This window comes from Exophiala bonariae, assembly GCF_035927105.1.
Source record: "Exophiala bonariae strain CCFEE 5792 chromosome Unknown scaffold_43, whole genome shotgun sequence".
Taxonomy (NCBI): domain Eukaryota; kingdom Fungi; phylum Ascomycota; class Eurotiomycetes; order Chaetothyriales; family Herpotrichiellaceae; genus Exophiala; species Exophiala bonariae.
Window position 1 is genome coordinate 100,821 of NW_027042518.1, and position 21,431 is coordinate 122,251.

General features: G+C 49.0%; 9 protein-coding genes across 9 annotated transcripts; 4 read left to right on the plus strand and 5 right to left on the minus strand.

The window, feature by feature from the left end:
- Nucleotides 1-239: 239 nt before the first annotated feature.
- Nucleotides 240-1,157, plus strand: LTR84_010454 (uncharacterized protein; the record flags this gene model as incomplete). The annotated part of the gene is made up of 1 exon (XM_064853991.1): nt 240-1,157. One exon carries the CDS (start codon nt 240-242, stop codon nt 1,155-1,157), a length of 918 nt encoding a protein of 305 aa, XP_064700449.1.
- Nucleotides 1,158-2,022: 865 nt separating this feature from the next.
- On the minus strand, nt 2,023-5,995 carry LTR84_010455 (uncharacterized protein; the record flags this gene model as incomplete). Its single annotated transcript, XM_064853992.1, is given in 2 exon segments — nt 2,023-4,869; nt 4,883-5,995. The coding sequence occupies 2 exon segments, from the start codon at nt 5,993-5,995 to the stop codon at nt 2,023-2,025; spliced, it is 3,960 nt and encodes a 1,319-aa protein (XP_064700450.1).
- Nucleotides 5,996-6,981: 986 nt separating this feature from the next.
- On the minus strand, nt 6,982-9,071 carry LTR84_010456 (uncharacterized protein; the record flags this gene model as incomplete). Its single annotated transcript, XM_064853993.1, has 2 exons — nt 6,982-7,445; nt 7,493-9,071. The coding sequence occupies 2 exons, from the start codon at nt 9,069-9,071 to the stop codon at nt 6,982-6,984; spliced, it is 2,043 nt and encodes a 680-aa protein (XP_064700451.1).
- Nucleotides 9,072-10,912: 1,841 nt separating this feature from the next.
- Nucleotides 10,913-11,501, plus strand: LTR84_010457 (uncharacterized protein; the record flags this gene model as incomplete). The annotated part of the gene is made up of 3 exons (XM_064853994.1): nt 10,913-11,039; nt 11,094-11,182; nt 11,268-11,501. The coding sequence occupies 3 exons, from the start codon at nt 10,913-10,915 to the stop codon at nt 11,499-11,501; spliced, it is 450 nt and encodes a 149-aa protein (XP_064700452.1).
- A 719-nt stretch (nt 11,502-12,220) lies between these two features.
- LTR84_010458 (uncharacterized protein) lies at nt 12,221-12,871 on the minus strand (the record flags this gene model as incomplete). Its single annotated transcript, XM_064853995.1, has 1 exon — nt 12,221-12,871. One exon carries the CDS (start codon nt 12,869-12,871, stop codon nt 12,221-12,223), a length of 651 nt encoding a protein of 216 aa, XP_064700453.1.
- Nucleotides 12,872-13,071: 200 nt separating this feature from the next.
- On the minus strand, nt 13,072-14,458 carry LTR84_010459 (uncharacterized protein; the record flags this gene model as incomplete). The annotated part of the gene is made up of 2 exons (XM_064853996.1): nt 13,072-13,932; nt 14,060-14,458. The coding sequence occupies 2 exons, from the start codon at nt 14,456-14,458 to the stop codon at nt 13,072-13,074; spliced, it is 1,260 nt and encodes a 419-aa protein (XP_064700454.1).
- A 1,136-nt stretch (nt 14,459-15,594) lies between these two features.
- On the plus strand, nt 15,595-18,138 carry LTR84_010460 (uncharacterized protein; the record flags this gene model as incomplete). Its single annotated transcript, XM_064853997.1, has 1 exon — nt 15,595-18,138. The coding sequence occupies one exon, from the start codon at nt 15,595-15,597 to the stop codon at nt 18,136-18,138; it is 2,544 nt and encodes an 847-aa protein (XP_064700455.1).
- Nucleotides 18,139-18,846: 708 nt separating this feature from the next.
- Nucleotides 18,847-19,606, plus strand: NUO21 (NADH:ubiquinone oxidoreductase 21kD subunit; the record flags this gene model as incomplete). Its single annotated transcript, XM_064853998.1, has 2 exons — nt 18,847-19,223; nt 19,297-19,606. 2 exons carry the CDS (start codon nt 18,847-18,849, stop codon nt 19,604-19,606), a joined length of 687 nt encoding a protein of 228 aa, XP_064700456.1.
- An 887-nt stretch (nt 19,607-20,493) lies between these two features.
- On the minus strand, nt 20,494-20,784 carry LTR84_010462 (uncharacterized protein; the record flags this gene model as incomplete). Its single annotated transcript, XM_064853999.1, has 2 exons — nt 20,494-20,629; nt 20,699-20,784. 2 exons carry the CDS (start codon nt 20,782-20,784, stop codon nt 20,494-20,496), a joined length of 222 nt encoding a protein of 73 aa, XP_064700457.1.
- Nucleotides 20,785-21,431: the final 647 nt, after the last annotated feature.

Sequence of the window (21,431 nt, forward strand, 5' to 3'; positions counted from 1 at the left end):
TCGAGACATTGAATGGATACCTTGGGCATGCAATACTCTCTGTTCGGAGAGACACAGAAGATGATGATCTTCCGAGTGGCCCAACCGTCAAAACTGATGATTTCGATGCGGCTTAAATTTCCACCGAGCGACAAATGACTCACACCATACTGATGCCATAAGTACATGGTAGAGTACACCCACCTAAGTCTCTTCGATTTCTTCTACATTAACCCCATAAACTACACTATATAGCCACGATGGCTAATCAGCTTTCCTTCCTTACCTTGGATGTCTTCACCAATACTCGCTACACGGGAAATCCTTTAGCAATTGTCAAGGTGCCACGGACGGTCACACTTTCCCAGACACAAAAGCAACGTATTGCCCGAGAGTTTAATCTGTCCGAAACAGTCATCCTACACGAGCAGACTGAAGATGACGAGGCAAACGGTGTGGCTCGAATCGACATCTTTACTTCTTACGCTGAAATTCCCTTTGCCGGTCACCCTACAGTTGGAACGTCCAATTATCTCCTTGGTCTACTTGGTACGCCATCCACCAATGTGCGAACTTTGAGCACAAAGTCAGGCCTTCTGGACATAAAGCTGAACCCAGCGATCGATGGTGTCCAAATCTCGGTCGCCCACAATGTACGGATTCACGCCAATCCGTTTCAAGGGGAGCATTACGGGCATTATCCCGTCGTCAGTATTGTCAAAGGCATGACTTTTGTTCTTGCACAGCAACCTTCACTTGAAGAACTAGGCCTCCAGACCAAGAGTCTACTGGGCGCCGAGAACACCAAGACAGCCTTCAAGGCTCTAGATGAGGGCTACCGTGCGGGCCTGGTGATATCCTACTTCTTCGTCGATCTCGGCGTGAACGACGACGGTGTGCGGGACCTTCGCACTCGATCTCACGGCAGTAGAGAGGATCCAGCCACCGGCTCAGCGGCCAGTGCATTGACGAGTTATCTCTCCTTGCAAAAGGGAACGCCTGGTCGCTACAGCTACCGGATCATTCAAGGTGTGGAAATGGGCCAGAAAAGTCAGATCTTCGTCAATGTCGGTGTCAAGGAGAAGGCGTCAGGAGATGGTGTCGAGATCGAAGAGGTCTTGCTCTCGGGATCTGCTGTCCTCACTATGCAAGGGTCTCTGCAGATTCCTGACGAGTAAGTGCCGCGTGTGATGGCAAGGTAGTATCTTGCATTTCTGTTTGTCAGGCGTTCAGCAATGCATGTATCCTCAACGGCGAATATATGGGATAGTTGTTGCGTTATTTCTCGGTGGTCAGCCACGTTGCTGTGGGCAGTTCAACTCTGCCGCCCCCTGGACTAGTACATTTAAATCAAGCCACTCAAACAAGTTATGTGGCAGCTTTTCGTTCGATCTTGAAACTGTCTGGTGACGTGGTGATCTCCACACAAATCTGTTGTTCTTCATCAAATGTGAATTCCCTTAACTTCGGATGAGTTGGCATAATTCTGGTTTAGAAGCAGGTGTGCAAAGTGCCTGTGCTGCAAAGGAGAGAAATGAAAAGTGACAAATGATACTGGACTTAGAGAACAAAAACTGTCTTTCTAAGCCAAGGCGGCATCGAGTTTATCCCAATTGAGGTGAATTAGGGCCTGATTCAACCCATCAGGACAGGATAATCCGTACTATTTCCACCTCTTTCTCTATCACTAGCCCGTCGTCTTTTGCGGAAAAGACGCCGTATGCGATATTAATGCTTAGCAAGAAGATGCCAAGTCCCAGGTCTATTCCCAGGAACTCTCGGGTCCCTCGAGGAGCCAGGCTTTGAAGTATCCATCTGGGATTCTGCAGATAAAACTCGACACAATACCTTTCGATGACGCAGCACCAGGTGGTGGTAGACTGTCGGCCATATTGCTGAAAATATTGAGATTGGCTGAATTTTAGCCCGGCTATGTCATTCCACGAAGAAGGGAGGACAGGTAAACGATTGGTAATAAGCTGATGGTCAAACACGATCCGACAGAAAAGGGTCATATCAACTGCCAAACAGAGACTGGGATGTTCACAACAATATCTTCTTTGGTAGGTGCACGCGTTTGGCACTATTGTAATCGACAATGAGAGGAGCCTCAGGGGTTGATGGACTGCTCTGGCGTTCAAAAGACTCTTTGGGATTTTCCACAACCGGCGTTGTTACGCCCGCTGACGTCCGTTGTTTTTCTTTCGGAGTTCTTCTAAACAGACGCATGACACTGCTCCGCGGTCTCTTCTCAAGTCGTGGGGGGAGACTTGCGTAAATTGTTTCGGGAAGCATCTCGTCAAAGGGTTCGTGGGCAGAAGATGATTTTCTCCACGGATATGCCTTGGAATCCACCAGCATTGAAGACGCTTCGCGACAGCAATGGGAAATCGTGTCCATCGCCCATTGTGGGACGGTAGCGGAGTTTGAAAAATAAGCTTGGCGATCATCAATCCAGGCGGCTACTGACCTCTCGGATGTGAAAGCAGCGCTGTCATCACCCAGCAAGATACTTGCATCTTTCATAACGACCTCTCCGACAATGACGATGTGCGGATCGGCGCCACTCTTCAGCATAATGACAATAAGTTGAAAATATACTTCGAGCAATGTCCAGTATTTTGAAATGCTTTTCTTGCTTGAGATATCCCAATCGAGAATCTGGACAAGTAGATTTCCCCAGGCAGTTTGCCCGTTTACCACAAAGTTGGGATTTGATCCATGCCGAAGAAGAACCTCAATCGTGCTGAGCATTCCTTGCAGCTCGACATTGTTGGAGCAAGTTTGCAAACGAAGTTTACTCGCTGTTGACCAAAGGATGTCAGGACATTCTTCATTGATCGTGCCCTGAGGTTGAGCCGCTAGATATGTGATTGTGCTATTGGCGAGTCCGTACCAAGCACGAAGGAAAATTTCCCTTCGCAGATTGCTTGGTTTCGCGGTTGACGGTGGCTCAAGTGGTAAGGGATGTGGGAAGCTCCCAAACCAACGTCCATAGCCTCCGGTTTCCCCTTCCCAACGGCTGAACTCGTTGATATACTCTGAAATATCAAATCCGGCGTGGTCTGCTTCTTGCGCCTCTCGCACTATGACGTGGATGATGTGCTGCCTGCTTTGATTGGTCGCTATGTTAAGTGCTGGCTGCCATCCTCTGTTCAAGAGGTCATTCTCGAATATTTTCGCCATGTGCAGAGTCGAACTAAGCAGTGACACTGACGTATTGAACGAGGTGGCGGATGTAAATCCAGTAAGAAAGTCCAACACTTGTGGCTGTCTCAAGTAATCGGCGACGGACTTGTGCAGAAATCTGACCCTGGGCCCAGGCCCAAGGAAAGGATCTGACATCTCGGACGACTTTGCCGATTCGAGCAAACCTCGAGTTCTGCTTGACATGCGTGCTTCCATCTCTTCCATTCTCAGTTTCAAGACAACGTTGTCAGGTGCTCTCCAATTCGGCCGCAATACGGTAGTTGGATCTTCCTCGTCCGCAAATGAAAGCTTTAGAACTGTGAGATCTGCATCGGTGTCTAGACCACGAAGAGCGATCTGCAGGAGTTCGAAGGCCTTACGGCGATATAGCGGCTCTACCTGTTCCATGATATGCTGATAGAGTTTTTCAAGTTCCCTTGGAAAATAGTCTAGTCTTGCTTCTAGGTCATCCATTGTGTCGAAATTATTGAGACCGCTCATGAGGTTAGTTGTTACCAAGACTACCCACAAGAAGACTCCCGAGGCTCGATTTACCAACTCTGTGACCAAGCGAGCGGCCCTCACTGGTTCGACTTTGATGAGGTGTTTCATTCTTGAATGCTTCCAAATAATCGAGTTAATATAAAGTTCGATATCGGGCCTCGTTAGATCTTGCAATCTCAGGCCCGCGCAACCTTTAAAAACCATAGCACAAGGTGGTATAGGGCGGCTTGACAGAACCATCTTCACACGGGGTCCGCAACTCTTTTTAAGAAGCTCGGAGATTTCATAACAATTTCCCTCATATTCGTCGATGCCGTCGATGAAGAAGCAGATTTTGCAACCCTCAGGCATAGCCTGCAGGATTTTGTGGAAAGCCCGTCTATACTCTTGGTCGGTCAAGTCGCCAGGCACCGGAACACCGAGTGGGGCCTGCCCATTATTCCTGGCTGCAATAGTCTCGTACTCCGCCAGCTCTGTAAAGTAGTCCGGAAACACTTTTCTAATGAGTGGTCTTGTTGCGTCGAGGGCTGAGAATAATATTGACCTGAGCAAGCCTGCCTGGCTTTTCTGAAGCCTGTTGCCAAGATGCCAGAAAAAGAAGCTTGAGGAATGAAGGCGGTCGCCTCCCGTCCATATTTTGAGAGCCTCTTTGGTCTCCTTTTGCTTTATGATAAATTTCATGAGTGTAGATTTTCCAGAGGCTGCTTTCCCGTTGATCCAGTAACAACCGGCCCCATGGCGCAGCCAGTTGATAAAATTTGTGCCCTCGAGGCTATCATCGTGAGAGGGTTCTTTGAAAATCCACTGAAAGGTCTCCGGATAATTGTCTTTTATATCTTGCTCTCTGTCACCCATACCTCGGAAGGCAAGCTTCTGCAAGATGATGTTTTCAACCTTGGTAGTTATTGCATGATTATAATCGCGGACTTTTGCGAAAGAAGATGCTTGTCCACGAATTTCAGCGCTTCTATCTGACGCTCCTCCTATCCAGGCTTGTTCAGGGTTGGCCTTGTTGCCGTGGCCCGGTTTAGTGTGGAACGGAAGTTCACCTATGGTTGGTGGTGTTGGAGTTGTTTGGAACCAAGGATTGTCTGGGGCCGGGTAAGTCTGAAAATGGCCCTGCGAGACTTCACCTGAGGGAGATTCGCTGTGGCGCTGTGCATCCAGTCTCAGCATGATGTAAGCAGAACCACCGTACTTGTGTACTCACCGTCATGTGCCATGTGCGGGAATCCGATGATCTTGGTAAAATATCCTGGTTGGCCTCTGGTGGAGGGGAAATCGGAATGTCTGCCCCTCGCCACTGGCGAAGAAACCCTTTGGCAGCCGCCGCAGCTACAATCGCGCAGTGTCGTTGCCATATTTTGTTTTTATGACTATCCCCATAGTCGCAGACACTCTTGATCACAACAGTAGGAAAGCTGTCCCAGACGCCAGCGCCTTCCATTTCAAACCCAATCACCTTCTCCTCGGCGGCAATACGGTCACGATACAACCCGGACTTGACAACAACATCGCCCGACGCCACTAATCCGAAGTGAACGGTAGGTCCGGAATTTGGAGGGCGCTGGCGAAGGACTAGATAGCGTTGGTCGCAGTCCAGCTGTGCACAAGAGGACTCGAGGGCGGCATTGCAGACAGGATCTTCTGCGCTTAAACACCGGGCACATATTTCACATTCAATGGGATCTTGATGTTTATGACGGTAGTCAGCCCGATAAAGAGTATCTTCATCGGGTCCTGGCGTGGCCCAAGGCCCGAACCACTCCTTGTCGCACACTTCGTGGACGTATTCGGAGATATGGCGCCGCAGCTCGGATCGTGCCCGCCAGCCTTGCAGCTTTTTTAAGAAAGCTCGAATCTCGTGGTTTGGTCGTCCGAGGCTGTCTTGCAGAGTATCTTTCCGAATCATCCTATCCGTAAACTGTCGCCCGAAATCGAACTGAACGATTCCAGTGCTAATGATCACGTCCCCCAGGAAGATGTCTTCCACATGGCCCGCTAGTCGAGGCACTCCACCACATATGCCAACAACCAAACCAAGTCGCACATGCGCGAAGCTGGCGCGGAAGCTGGCCGCGACCGTAGCTGAACTGATCTTGCCCATGGCGGGCATGTATGCCAGGACCACATTATGTCGGCCGATGCGACCCAAAGTGTAGGAATTGGGATCTCCTGGGACTTTGCCATATTGCACGTCATCTTCTTCCCAGAACTGATCAAACAATGCTTCAACGGCATCAGACTCGATTGACAAGGCGCAAAGGATTGCTATTTCGAAGGCACTGCGATTGACCGGCCGTGGGTAGAGGGAGGCCGCCATGGCTGCCGAAATGATGGACAGCGCAGCGACTCGGAGGGACAAGAAGAGAATGGCTCGTGCAATGACCACATCTAGGAAGTATGGCAGGACAGTCCTTCATCACGCTCGGAGCCGGGTTGTAGAGATATCCGCTGTTTGGTCGCGAGGAATAACGCGAGGCTGGACTTTGCCGATCAGGTGCTTGGCTGGAGGAGGTCAACGACAGATTGGCATATGGAGAGCAAAGGCGCAGAAGTTGCTTGTGAGCCGGACGGGGTATTCTTGGAAATTTGGCAGGTTCATTGTGCATGCCGGGCATTCATCACTGCAGCAAGGCAGCGTGCAAGGCGGGGGTTGTGAGAGATAGCAGCATGGTCACGTGAACCCCCACAGATCACCCACCCGACCCGCAGCAAGGGGTGAGCAGGGGTGAGGCCGGCGGAGATTTTACATATCGTGACTGAAATGGCGACATCGAACCAAAAGCCAGACATACATAGATAGCTTCTTCCTCCCTTCTCATTCTACTTCGTCCGTTTCCGATTAACGCAGAATGCTGGAGAAAGTTCCAATTGTTCCAATTGTAGGTACTTCTGAAGTGCTCAAGTTTCTCCGTCCGTTGAAGCCTACTGCCACCATTTTCGAGGTTGTCCTTGAGGTTTCAAAATGAGAATAGCTGCTACCACCCCCTAGGCTTCATGAGAGAGTCATGGGTGACATCCCACAGATGGCATTCTGCTTTATCCTGTATGGCAGCATTACTACGGTGCATTGGAATTACAGAACACCATCAACGCTATCACGATTATGACTAGCTTCATTGATTGAGACTGGCCAATGAGTCCATAGCGATTCAAAGTTGACCGTCACTGCAGGCATGTCCATTGCGGGCATTTCAACGGCGGGAATACTGAGCAATGCGTTCGATGAACAAGAGACTTTTGCAGCTAATATTCCACAAAGCTTTTATATTCATGGATCTCATCATACTGTTGGGCATGGGACTATTATACGGAGATCCATCTCCCCATCCATGTGTCTACGATCTCCTTGGCCTCATCCACTAGACCTAGCTCTAACAGCAGCTGTGTGGTTCCTCTCACAGCCGAGTCTAATGCAGAGAAGATCCATGCATGAGTATAGCTCGTGTGTTCACCGACGAAAATGGTGTTGAACTCGGTCTTATAGTACGCAGGGAGATAGAGCTCCTGCTGTCCAACAAAAGGCGCAGCCCATGCACCAGCCTGATGCTCGTCAACTTCCCAGCACTGTCGGTCAAAGTTGCCGGTATACTGTTCAGCGGCGATCTCACCATGGACTTCAACCATGGCGCGTTGTACAAGACCGACGTGGTCCTCCTCGGAGAGTGCTGCTACAGAACGTGCACCCGTGCCAGACTGATACGAGGCTAGGAGGACACCGGGACCACTGCCGTTGATGTTGTATGCTGGATAGCAAACGGATCCAATACCTGCAATTTGTTAACTAAAGAACAGTTGTCATGTACAAAAGACTTACCAGGAATATCAGTACTTCCACAACCTCCAATGATGGGTGGAGAAAGTTCCTCCCAGAAACGTGTCTTGTAATGCAAGGCCACCTTGCAGCTTTGTTGGTAATTCATCGTGTTGATGGCACGCGACAGCAGAGACGAGTAAGTCGGATTGCGCCACAGACGAACCTTGGTGAAGGGAACGGCAACGACGGCATAGTCATACTCTTCAACTTCAGGCACTTGAGCAAACGGATCGTCTCTCCACTTAACTCCGACTTTATTCGTCTCGTCATTCCAGGTCAAGCCCACTACCTTTCGTCCGAAAGTTGTCTTGTTTTGGACCAGGGGTGTAATTGCTCGTGGAAGGCTACTCAGGCCTTTATCGATCGTACGCCACGTGGTTGCCGCGAAGTAATTGTTGTCATAAATATCTCCCCAAAGTGGGGACATGGAAGAAGCGCCAGCCACGAAATCAGTCAGGTTCGCATCGAGCCCGAGCTCATATTTGAGGTAGTTAGCCTCAGACCAGGAGAAGAGGCCATCCTCAATCGCTTGTTTATGTGCTTTGTACACATTACGTCCGGCCGCACGCCACTTCTCATTGGTGGCATTGATGAACTCTGACAGAGCTTCCTCGGCGGCATCTGCAGCATCTTCATCGAAATATTGCGGAGCCGGACCGGCGAGAGAACTGTTTGCCCTGAGTTGAGAGGCGCTTGGGATGCGCCCGTTGGGCAGTCGATAGCCTCGAGAATTTCCAGGTACGTTGGGAGATGACTGGATCCAAGGGATAAACTTCACCGCAAGGGCTGAGTCATTACCATTGAGACTGTTGACATAGTCGGCAAGTTGGAACACCAATTTATGATCTTCAATATCCAACGTCTCATTGGTGTCAGCGTACTTCACTGACACTGGAAACCGCATTGGCCCCATCTCCTGATACTGATAGTCTTCAGGCTTCGATCCATTCAAATATTTCGTTCTGATTCGCCCACCAATTCGTTGAGAAGACTCGATGATATGCCAATTTTCAACACCGACAGATTGCAGAAGCAGTGCGGTCATGGCGCCTGACATACCACCTCCAACAATAGCGATATCCTTGCTCTTGGCCTCCGACACGAAAGTGGTCGAGACATTCTTGGACTCCATGAATGAGACCCCATCGAACCAAGGTCCCTCTGTGTCAGCGACTTCTGAAATCGACTGACGCTTCCGTAAAGACCTTGAGACGGCAATTGGGTTGGATCGGCCAAGCAATGTTGATCCCGAGTAGGCATGAAGACAGCCACCATGAACGGCGTCGCTAGGAGTTACCCAGACAAAGCGATCTGGAAATGTTTGTCGCTTGACAGTTGTTCTGCCAACTTCATGGTGTTGGTGATGGACTTCTTGCATGTCACAGTCGCCATACACAATACTGAGCTCGCCTTCCCATGATGAGTCAGAGCATTCCACATGGATATTATGTACCGAATTTGCCTCAACAGTGAAGGGACCTTTGAAGCGAACCACTTCAACACCACCGCGAACGGGACTTGCTGTGCCAGTCCCAAACAGGGACAAGCATGTCACGGCGAGTGAGAATATACTCCTCATATTGTGTACAACGAGTCTTGCCCTGTTGTCTTGACTTGATGGCTATCTATCGGAATCGATCACCCTGCAAAGGCAATATTGTGCATCCTGAGCGACGCGGCCTTTATGTACATTTAATCCTAGGCACCCGAGAGTTGGATACGACCCCATCTCAGGTGGCGAGACACCCCGGTGTCATCCAGTGAACGGTGGATGAATCCGCAACGACAAGACACAGATGCTGCTCGACCCGAGGTGTCGGCATCTTCGCAAGAGAAAACAATCTAGTCATCGAAGATAACTGGCCATGACTGTTACGCAGATCAGTACCATAAAGAGTCAGTGTGCTTCGGGCAATACGCATATGGTTCTTATCGCTGCCAAGACAGAGTGGGCCGATCGTCTGGCAAGGGTATTTCTCGTGGCTTAGTATCAACTATGCACAATGTACATTTTCACATCTTCCATTAGATATTTCAATTATCATTCCGTTGACGGAACAGGACATGCACACCACCATTACCAAGCATACACGCCTTTCGACCTTGAGAATTTTTTGACTCCTTCTCGGAATGTGGGAGACACCGGGGACGACTTGGTGCTAGTCACACCCACCAGCTTCGTGGCACAAGTCTTACACTGACAAGTCTTGCACTAGAAAACGAGCACCGAGCGCCGAAGGGCTCTTAATCCGAATACGACAGCAAATGCGAGCATGGCCTACATGTCCAAAGACTCCAAGATTCCTTATTGAAAGAAAATACTCCTACACCAAGAAAAATCCAACCACTTATTCAGCGCCAGTAGGCTGTTGTCTGTTTGCAGAACTGATTAGGCAATCAAGGTTCTTCTTATTCTCATGTAAAAGATCGCAAATACCACGTTTTCCATTTGCACGATACTATTGCTCGCGTGTCTACCCCAGATGCATTGCATAAAACGGGGAGAGTTTGCGGTTATGGCTTGGCAGAGTGTGACGACATATTCTACCTCAAGCGGTATGTACGCTATCTTCAATACGCCGGACGAACGAATCATTGATCCTTGATTGTGTGGACTTTCCGGAATTGGTAACACCGGGTTTACATAAGAGGATACAGGCTTTCTGCGGAGTAACCTCACTATCAGACCATTTGGTCGCTATCTCGAATGACATTGAGAAATTCGGGACGTCAAGAAATTTAGCACCTGATTCACAAACATATTCAACCTCTCCCGGAACATCTTATCCCGTCTCATTGGCTTATCTCTACCGAGATGGTCTAAAGGGCGTTGGCGGGAGACAGGCGGACAACTGCGCTTTCCCTTATCTCTGGGCCGGCCGGCGATTTGTGGATATGCATATTTTACTTACCCTTAAAAGCGCTATACCATCTTGGCAACTATACCATGCTAAGCAGGTGGCCAGGAATACTTACCGAAATGGCACATATTTTATAACGATGCCGATCAGCCTAAATGATGAATGAGCATTCGGTGCCTGGGCATACATGCCAATTGTCCGTTGGGTTCCTGATGATCAGCTTGGCATGCTGCACGTTTTGCGTCGGGAATTTGACTTTTCTTGATGAACAGCATGATAGCGATTCCTCTCAAGTAAAACCAGAGACTCATCGAATCTTGGATGCTTTAGTTTCGTTGCATCGGGTGACAATGCGAACTCGACCTTCGGAAAGAATGGGATTGCCGAATTTTCTTGGGACCCGTATCGAGAGCCACGCAGGCACTGATTTGAGAATACAATGAACCTATAAAGCCTGCAATTTTCATCCCCATGAAATTAGCCCTCTGCCAGAACGAATAGCAGAGATTCCATCCGAAGGACTCCTCTAGATAGCCAATCCAATTATCGTCAAGAAATTATGTTGTTTAAGTACGCCATTGCAACACTCGTTGCCATCGTCAGCTTCGTTGCCGGTGTTCCCGTTGAAAAACGACACAAGCTCAACGAGACCGTGACCTACCTCGGCTCACAGTCAAGAATTTTGTGTACGTTGGAAATTTAACACGGGGATAACAAACAATGCTAATGAGACTTTATAGCTGGGGGTGCTGCCGCAAAAGGTCTTGTCTACACGGCAGGAACAGTCCCAAATGCCACAGTCATTGGCCAAGGCATAGCAAACGAAACTGTGAGTATAATTCCTTCTTCTTTCATCTTACATATACACACCGCAGGCCTGAAAGCACCAAGCTAATGCCTTTTGACCATCAAAGCGCTCGGTGATAGGCCGCCTCGCGGTGATTTTGGAAGAGGCAGGCACTTCATGGGACTACGTGCTCAAGACAACTGTTTACCTGGCCAACATGTCGGACTACTCTGCCATGAATGAGGTCTACGCAGAACTGCTACCCAACCCAAAGCCCGCCAGAACAGCTGTCGAGGTCGGCAAGTTGCCCGGTAACTTCTCCATCGAAATTGAGGCAATTGCTGCTATTCCCTGGTACTGAGGACAAATGGGAGGTCAAGAACTTGACTTTGGAGGAGCTTTGAGCGTGGACCTTTCGTAATTATGACTTTCCAGGCAGTATTACAAAACGAAAACCGACGTTTCTGGACCTAAAACACGGTCGGCCATGGTAAAATGACTATTTAAACAGAACAGTTTTTGTGCTGGGAAGATCAGACACGAGCGTCGGAAAATACTTAACCGGAAAGTGAAACTATCAAAAAGCTATCAAAAACGCCAATGAATATAGTAAGACTGATTATACATAATCCCAGCATGATATAGATAGAAACCTGGCTGGAAATTGGAACATTGGAAAAGGGAATCACCATCTCTATACAGCTATGGGATAGCCTGTGCCCTTGTTCAAAGCTTGGGCCGCCACAGATCGTTAGTGCCTAGGTAGTTAAGTACCAAAGTACATTCCCTAAGTGTTGTAGAGTAGTTTCTAGAAAGACACTAACTTTTTTGTGGCCTCGTTTCCAGGAGCCCCGTAGGAAATAAATCTGGCGGTAGTTGTGTCGTCGGAAACTCGACCAATAGCTCCTGTCCACTGAGAATGTTGGTGTTGAGATACTACGGGCACTCACCGCGGCGCTATGCTTCATTGTTCATTTGTTGAGCATCTCGCCGCCATTTTTCTAAATCAGTGCAACCATCTGGAGCGCGTGAGATTTCATTTTCGATAGTGCAATGCTACCTTTTGTCAAAGGAAAGTTCTCATGGCGATTTCTCCGGCCCCTCCGTGCCCACCACGGGTACAACGGGTGCATAAAGAGGCCTAGGACTTTTAGGCTCCTCTTGCAAAGCTCTCAACCTTCGCATGATTTTGATCTTTCGCAGTAAGGTCTTGATATTGTAGAGCGCTTTGTCCATCGCGATCTTGGCAAATTGTCGAGACGAATGGTGTCTGAAGACAAGATCGAGCTGCTCGAGGCTAAGATTGCGCGTCTCGGGCACCAAGAAGAATATCATGAACCAAAGGACCACACACCAACCCGAGTAATAGTAGAATGCTCCGGTTTCATGGAAGGCATTGATGAACTGTGGAAGGGTGAATGCGATAAGCCAGTTGAAGAGCCAGTTGATGCTGACGACAAGCCCCATGCCTTGGTCGCGGATATAAAGTGGCATACTCTCTGCGGCGTAAACGAAGGGTACAGGACCCTCCCCAGGGGAGTATGCTATACCAAACAAGTACGTCCCGGCAAGTGCAAGGCGCCAGTTGTTACCTGCAAATGAGCTCGCCGTCATGAGTTGAAATATTGCGAGCAAGGGAAACGTAATCAAGAGCAATGAGCGTCGTCCGATCGAGTCGATAGTGTAGAAAGCAGGGATACCGAAAACAAAGTTGATGATGCCGAAACCCATGGTGAATAATAATGCATCCCGATGGTTACCGCGTACTTTATCAAGGTAGTATGTTGAATAATACACGATGACATTACTAGAGACTTTATTAGAACTGGTCACAAGAGATGTTGGTTGCTGCAAGTGACACCTCTATCGACCATTAAAGTCGACCGTCGTCAAAATGCAAAATGAACCGGTTTCTAGGGAAAGGTTGCAACTTACACACCACAAAACTGTTGGGCAAACATGCAGACCAAACTTGCAACCATTGCTCTTCGGTTCCGTCGAACAGAGAATAGCTCAAAGATACCTTTTCGGCTCCAGCTTCTTTCTGGTGAATCCTTGATGGAACTTATTTCTCTTCTCTCTTTCTGGAGAAGGTAATACATTTCGAACATGTCTTTGGCGGCTTGTAGTCTCTGGCGTCGCAGCTTCTTTAAGCCCACCCATGCTTGTTCGTACCGCTTTTGTGCCAAATTTGGTAAATCATTTTTCGAAAGCCTGTGACCTTCGTTGATTAGCCACCGTGGTGACTCGCTCTGAGTGTAAATGTAAAGAGCAAGGACTATTGGTGCAATTGCAGGACTGGCGAGCATCAATCTCCAGTTCAGACTACATTTCAGAGATGTCAAGTCTTCGCAGTCAGAACTCCCAATATCTTGCAGCACGACACCACTGACTGAGCCGAGCATGATACCAACGGCGGTGAACAACTGCCACAGCATGACAAGGCTGCCTCTGAGATTCGCTGGGGAACACTCTGCTGCATATATCGGGATTGTGGCACTCTTGGGCCCGATACCGAAACCCATCAGGAAGCGGAGAACAAAAAGAACTTCCCAGGTATTTGCAAACGCTTGGGCAAAGGCGAAAGCCGCGGAACATATTGCAGTCCAGAATATGGTTCCTCGTCTGCCGAATTTCCTGTTTGACCAAGGGGTGAGCCAACAACTTACGAAGCAAGCTAGATAAGGAGCGCTGTTAACAAGTCCAACGACCATTGGCTTTCGTTCCGCCTTTATGTCTGACTCGATGTGAATCCGGAAAGCACGTTGGTAGAAAAGCTGTGCACCATTCACCTGGCATTATGTAAGAAGATCAGTCAGCCAGAGCTCACGGGTATTTGCGTGTGTCTGGAGTCGATTGTCCAAAACACTTAGAGCTGAACGAAGATCTGAAACAAAATCCGGCGGATGGGATACTCACAGCCGACTCGTCCCAGCCTTGGACTGCTGCCCCCAGGGCACAAAGACAAACAAGTCGCCATAAAGGAGCTGAGATATTCCGCCACTTTTTGTAATCAGGTCGCCAAGAGCTTGAGGACTCGGTCCTATTGACTCTTTTGACGGGTACTTCTTCATAGACGAGGGTTTCCTTTTCCTCTTGCGTCAAATGAAGACCATCTTCGCGGGGCTGGTCGAAAGCAGCAGGATTCTGAGCTAGAAACATTCCTTTGGTAAAATAGTGCTCGTAATCGCGTAGACCAGTCGCCGTGAGGAAGTCATTGAGCAGTAATCGCATCTCACGCTCTGATTTGTCGTTGAAAGGTCCATTTATGAGCACGTCAAGACTGGGAATATTGTTTTCATCATATGGAAACAGCATCTTACAATGTGAAAAGGTTGCGACAGGGACAATTCGTGGCTGTAGCTTGCGTGTTAAGGCTTAGATCTTGAGCGGAGTTGCGACACGTACTAGGCTGTCAACGGTGGAATTAACGCGTTGCTCAGGGCGATTAATATCAGCTGTTAGTGTGTCTTGCACTGAGTCGCCAATAGAAATGCCAGGGCGAAGCACGAATATATATAAGAGCCCTGGCAGAGGAGGAAATTCTATGAGCTATCCTGTCCGAGGTGGAAAAAGGGGATGGAGATGCTAGAAACTTTGGGAAAGTACATACTCCGTATTCAGTAGTGCCGAAAAAGAGCACATAGTTTCGGAGTTGCAATGTGGACAACACAAGAGGAGGTGTAAAAAGGCAACGATTTGGACGCCTTGCTGTCTTCGAAGATGAAAGGGCGGCTCGACAGGTGGTTGCTGTTCCCCAAAAAACAGGGATATTTGTAGTCCACCAATTGTTTTAGCTGACATGCCCCATAATACGGCATGAGGGAGTCTTACGAAGTGTGTGGAAATGAATGAGCAAGATGCCCTTGTCCTCATTGTTGTCATTCGTTCCTTTCTATACGCCCCATGACGTTCGCCAAGTTGTCTCCCAATGATCCGAACTTGTCCATCTTCACAACACCAGTACGAGGTAACTGATTGTGTACAAGGATTTCAAGGACTGGAGGCCCCTTGGAGTGTGAATACGATTGCAGACCCAGCATAGCCATGTTTCAGACGACATCTTATATACCTAGGTAGGCTGTGCCTGTCACTTGGCTGCTCATCCTACTTAGCTGATTGGTCGGTTGCCTCGATCAGCTTCAGTGGCCCAGTTGTAATGATGGTGGCTCGAGCCGTTGCCTAGCGAGGCTGACTGTCACTTCAACCCCTTAGATTCCATTCTTGATTCGACGGCTACTGTGTAGCCAGCCGTAGATGCCCGTTTCTGAGAGTCCGTAATATCCTCCTTCAAACAACACTCCCGGAAGCTCATGCTTTTCATCGCTTCAGAAGTGGCAGTGCAAACTTCTGTAGGCACCGTCAAGAACTTACTACCTAGGATCATTCGGCTGACTCTACTGAGCTACCTATAAAATTTCAATCTCAGGTGCACGAAAGCAATCTGGCTAACGATGGATGCTCATGAAAATTTTACCATTGGCATCATCTGCCCTTTGGGAAAAGAACTACATGCGGTCATAGCGAGCTTTGACGGTGGATACACAGCGGAACGTGACGAGGGCAGGAACACGACATATTATCATGGAAAGCTAGCTGATAAAGACGTCGTTGCTGTATGTCTACCAGAAGGACATGATGGCCTTACGACCACAGTCACCTACGCTGAACGTCTACAACAGCGATACCCGTGTCTAAGAATCCGATTCTTGACTGGCATCGCGGGCGGTGTTCCTGGTGGCGAAATTGATGTCAGGCTAGGCGATGTTGTTGTCGCTACTCAGACTGTGAATTATCGTAAGGGTCGATTGGAGAGAAACAATAATCTTTGTTGTACCGCGCATCGACGTAACGCCCCTAAACAACTTCTTGACCACCTTAGTGATCCAATTTTGGACGCGCAGCTGAACGGCGAGCACCTTGCGGAAATCTTACGTGGCATGAGAGCCAAATCTCAAGATGCTCACGCTAATCAGGACGAGAATCATCGGTGGTCGCGACCCTCTACGGAGTATGATCTTCTCTTCAAGCACGATTACAATCACGCAGACGCAGAAGCGAAAAATTGTCAAGACTGCGAGAGGGACAACCTGTTCATTCGCAGTTCTAGAGCTAGAGCGCTTCCCCAAGTACACAAAGGCTTAATAGCATCTGGCGATGTTGTATTGAAAGACGGATGCACTCGCAACAAGCTCAAAGATGATTTCAATGGGGTCATAGCCGTTGACATGGAAGCTAGCGCTCTGAATGAGCATGGATACATCGTTGTTCGAGGGATATGCGACTATGCGGACACGCACAAGAATGACATCTGGCAAAACTATGCTGCTGCGGTAGCGGCAGCATGTACACGAGTCTTAGCACTATCTTTGAGCTCAAGAGACAGCTCCGTGCCAAGGCTGTCTCGGCTTTCACAAATCCCAATTCCCCCTGAGATACCAGCAGTCCCTAGAAACCATGTCGGAATCACCTGGTCTCCAGTGTCCTCAGAGACGGCTTTAACGACTGGGAGGGTGCGACCTTTCCCTCTGAACGGTCCTGCACAAACTGTCGAAGTCTGTTCCTGCTTTCTATCGAGTGTGGGAATTAAGAAGCGCAATGCTGACGGTGTAGGGAGACACATTGAGGCAGCGCTTGGCGAATCCGAAGTCACATTATGGCGCTGTGGAGGCCCCGAGTTCCAACAGATGTACTGGCGCCTCCAAATTGCCCCAGCGACCTCGAATCAGGATGAGACAACGTATTTATGGCTCCCTTTAGCAGACATACTCGTCAAGCTCACTGGCACGTTGCTTACTTTGCAGTTCTCAGATTGCAACCAGCTTGGCTGGATGAATGAATACGGCACACTCCAAGGCAGAAATCAGTATACTCCGATTTACAACTCAGAGCATCCTAACGTAGAAGTCAGATTGCTCTTTAGCGACGAGGACGCCGCCAAAGGCTTCTCCGAGAAGCTCCTCGACCTACGCAATGCTTTTAGGGTTGATCTTAACCCGATTCAGCAGCTGGGGGCATCAGACAGCCAGATTGTTTGGCTCTACGAATTAGAAAGTTCAAGCTTCGAGCCCTTCGTCCCACTATTGTTGGCCATCATGCAAGAGCATGAGTTTGAAGGACTGAAATATCACAGGCTTGTTCTTCGATATATCAAAGATCACTTCAATTTCGAGCTAAGGGCAAATTCAAATCCAGAACAAACAGAAGTCAGCATACACCATTGCCATGAGATAATATACCACGCTACACCCTATGTCTCTGCATATTGGCCTCCTGACATGGTCCTTAAAAATGTCGAGGGCTGTCCAACAAGAATCGAATTAGGGTGCAAGTCGGGAAGTCACACACTATCACTCACTCTGCCGAGCGATGGCGGGTATGATCGGACTAGGTTTATGAATAATCTGGTACCAGGCGAGTGGAGGCTTTTGCGCCCTGGTTTCACGGTACAATTCCGATCTTTCTCCAGGTCACGATTCAGAAATCCAGTCCAGGGTTATGAGACATGTGAACTCATGATCTGGCGATTGGGGCCTCAGGGTCTGATCCTGCTTCGCACAACAAGATCATCAAATTCGCAATGGCTCTCATCCGCCCTGACGACTGGTGGAATCCAAGTTCTGAGCTCAAGCGATACTGGATCACTGCCTTGCAACTCTCCAACTCTCCGAGTCAACTCTGTCAAATGTATCATCACTTTATCGAACGCAAGACACTGCAGAGGTGATTTCTTACTTCGCAGAAATACTGGGCTTCAGGTTGCAACATTTGAACGATCGAGAAACATGGATAGCAGAAAAGAAGCAACAGTTGTTAACTGGGCTCAGCTGGAACAAGAATACAAATTCCACAACCCAGAGAGTATGCAAGTCTTTCGAACCTTGCTGGAACCGTTCTTGTTCTATCGAGGGCCGATCCGTGGAAGAAGAGCAAATTCGGCGGATGTCGCGGCGATCGAAAGGCTGCAACAGACGCCGAGAAACAATTCAATGCCATAACGTCCATTTTCGAGCGAGAGCTGGGGGCTGGTGCATTTACCCACCTAGCGGAAGCGGCTACCTGATTTGAATAATCGGAACTTGGCTCGTGTAGTGAATATTTCTGAAGTTCAAGCATGGAAAATTGAATTCTCGGGTAGTCAACAAAGTATGGATTGAGCCATTCAAGAGTCTTCCCATGGTCTATGACATGTACTTTGTGGCTCGGTTTCTTTCGTTTCTGTGGGAGGGCTTGCTATTTTCTGCTATACACGTGCAGTCCATTGGAAGTTAAAAAGTGCGATCTGGCGAGACAGCGTCTGGGTCGATTGTTAAGGGACATGGTCGATCTCCTTGTGTAAAAGTAGATAGCAGACGCCTTCCTGTTACTACGAAGCCAAGCATACGAATTCTAGGGACTTTCTGGGCTGATGGGTTGCCTGAGGTAATAATATTCCAAGTCAATAGTGATAGCGTGCGGCTATTTCTAACCCTCACTCTTGACCCGCATGAATGCAAGGGAAGGAGGGGGGGCAAGATTACTAGCGATTCTAAAATGTGCCTCAAATCGTCATTTGGTAAAGCGGCGTGTAAAGCACTAACGGCTTAGAGATAAGCGTATCTCATGCTTGGCATCAAGCAGCAGCAGCATCAACTCGAACTTCAACTGCGCCCGTATTATCGCTGTCGCTGCTCCTTGCTCACAATCACAACAGCCACTCACTCAACATGTCGTTCCTTCGCCCACAGAGCTCTCTAAGGCTCTGCAGGACAATTCCACAGGCACCCCGCTCTTCACTACGATGCCTATCCACGACACCCGGCCGTCGTCTCGGCGAGCCAGACCCGAAAGCCGTCCCAGACGTTCAAGCTATGCAAGCAACAGAGGACCAAGCGAGCATGGTCGAGATCGATCATAATCCAGAACAGAGCGTGACCGAATACCATGCGGACCACCAACCAGATTATACCGCCACAGTTGACCATGGAACCTCACTATATTCACCTGTGCCTAAGCGAGTTTTGAACGGAAGCGAACCGGGCGGTATAACACCAGCTGCAGTGCTGTCTGGTGCACCCGTGGATCTACAAGCCAGAACAGTCAGGTAAGAGAAACCCCGAAGCTTCACTGTCTCATTTGCGGCAGCCCTGAGACTGAGAAACCCCGCTCGAATCTAGAATCTACAAATCCGCAAAACCCGCCACACAATCCGGCTCATGGGGCTCACACGCCTGGCGTATGGACTGGGACGTTCTGGGCAGAGGACACAGATGGGAGAATCCACTGATGGGCTGGCAATCATCGGCAGATGCAATGCAAGGCACGAAAGTTCAATTTAAGACCAAGGAGGACGCGGTCGCGTTTGCTGAGAAACAAGGCTACGAGTACTACGTGCAAGAACCTCAGGAGCGTCGCTTTGTGCCCAAGGCTTATGCGAACATGTTTTTGCACGAGTCTGGGCCATTGAAGCATATTAAGACGAAGTGAGTAGACCTGGGCCTGGTAGGATGGTCGGGAGAACGCAATGAGGAGAGCCTCGTCATCCTCGGTGCTCACCCTAGGTGAGACGAGCGGCTTACCGAAGCTTGGACGAATCACGGGCTCACATGGCTTTCCCATGTGCCCTGGTCACATATCGTGCAGTGGGCCAGGAAACTTGTATATATGCCACTAAGAAAGCACCAAAAGAAAACATTATACACCAGAACAAAGAGCAGAAAGAGAAGATATTGCTTCCACGGCCAAGTGCGCCACCTCCGACACAATATGCCTCGCACGGCTTCCCTCCAGCCGTACGAATATCACAAAACTGAAATGTAGGTAGGTGTTTGGGAAGTGAAACCGTAACAGAGTTGCACTCGTCTCCGGTAACCCTCCACCGAATGGGCGGCAGCAGATGTATCTGGCAGACGAGGGAAGCGAAAGGGGTGTCCGGTTGTTCAAGACTAATCGTCGACTTTTAACCTCAAGAGTTGGGGGTAAAGTCGAAGGGATAGATCGATCACCAAGCAATGAGAAAGCGGAAGAGAAACGTAATCTCAGAGTGGTATTCAACATAGGATATCATTCTTTAGGTCGTTATCAACACGTCCCAGCTCCATGGGGAGAGCAATCAAAAGCCTGCTGTAAAAACAAACGACACATCGCTGGTAGCCAATGGCAACAATACTAATAATACAAAAGTTCCAATTCCTGATCATCATAAAGGTGTAGCGTCAGGAACCTCACACCACGACTCTCGAGTCGTTATCAAGCGACGAGAGTCTTCTTATACTGAACAGTCATCATAGTCGAGACCGCATTCGACGAATGCTCAACCACTATTTCCTGCAATGACGCCTCCGTCGCCAGCGGCGCATAGTGCGTTGAAGCGACTAGTAATTATGCTTCGCGCCGTGCTTGTGGACATCGGCCTGTCGCTTATGCGAACCCTCGTGGACGGCGTCCTTCATGGCATTGCCGGCCGCGCGCAGCCGGGTTGACGTGCGGACGTTGGGGTCTTTAGCGATTCTGAAAAAAAGGTCGACATGTCAGCATTACGTTGCGCTGGGGTGATTGGTAGAGGACCTGGGAACTTACTGCTTGTTGGTTTCCTTGCTGGCTTGATGGGCATGGCCTTGGGTCTTTTGGGAGATCCAGTTGCCGGCGTTTCGGAGAGAGTTCATTTTGAAGTTTTGGGTTGGTGATTAAGCTTAGATGCTGTGGAGTATAAAGTGGGGTTGTTGAGGATAGGATAGTTGTTTTGTCTCTTGGGACTGATTGCTTGTATTTAGGTTGATTGTGGATTGAGAAGAAAGAGGTGGATCGTGGTGATGAGCTTGCGCCGAATATATAGTTGAAAGGACTTGGCTTGTCCCATCTCACTCAGCTTGTTGTTCTTACCTGCTACCCTGGCCATGGATAGGCGAGGCAGGCACAGCATTGGTGTGCTCACCTCCTTCCAAGCTGTTCTACTATTACTGATGATGTTCATCGATGTCATACTGCATTCTTGCCTTGAGCTAAGCACAGCCCCCTTTGAGCTTAAAATGATGGCTATTAAGCCAGAAGGGTCTGTAGGTGTAAAGACTCGGGGAAGATGATAGGATGACTTCTGAGCATCAGGCTGAAAACCGTTCCAAAACCTGTTTCAGGATTCCAAGGCATGCCATGATGACGGAAGGTGCCGTAGCACTTGTGGATGGTGAGTGTCGATCAGTTGTTCTCTTGATCGCGATTCTGCATGTGATGGGCAGCGATCGAGATCGGACGAACAACCATCTACGTCATCTGTGGCGCTAAGGTGTGGCGTCGTCGCAGCCTTGCAGCCTTG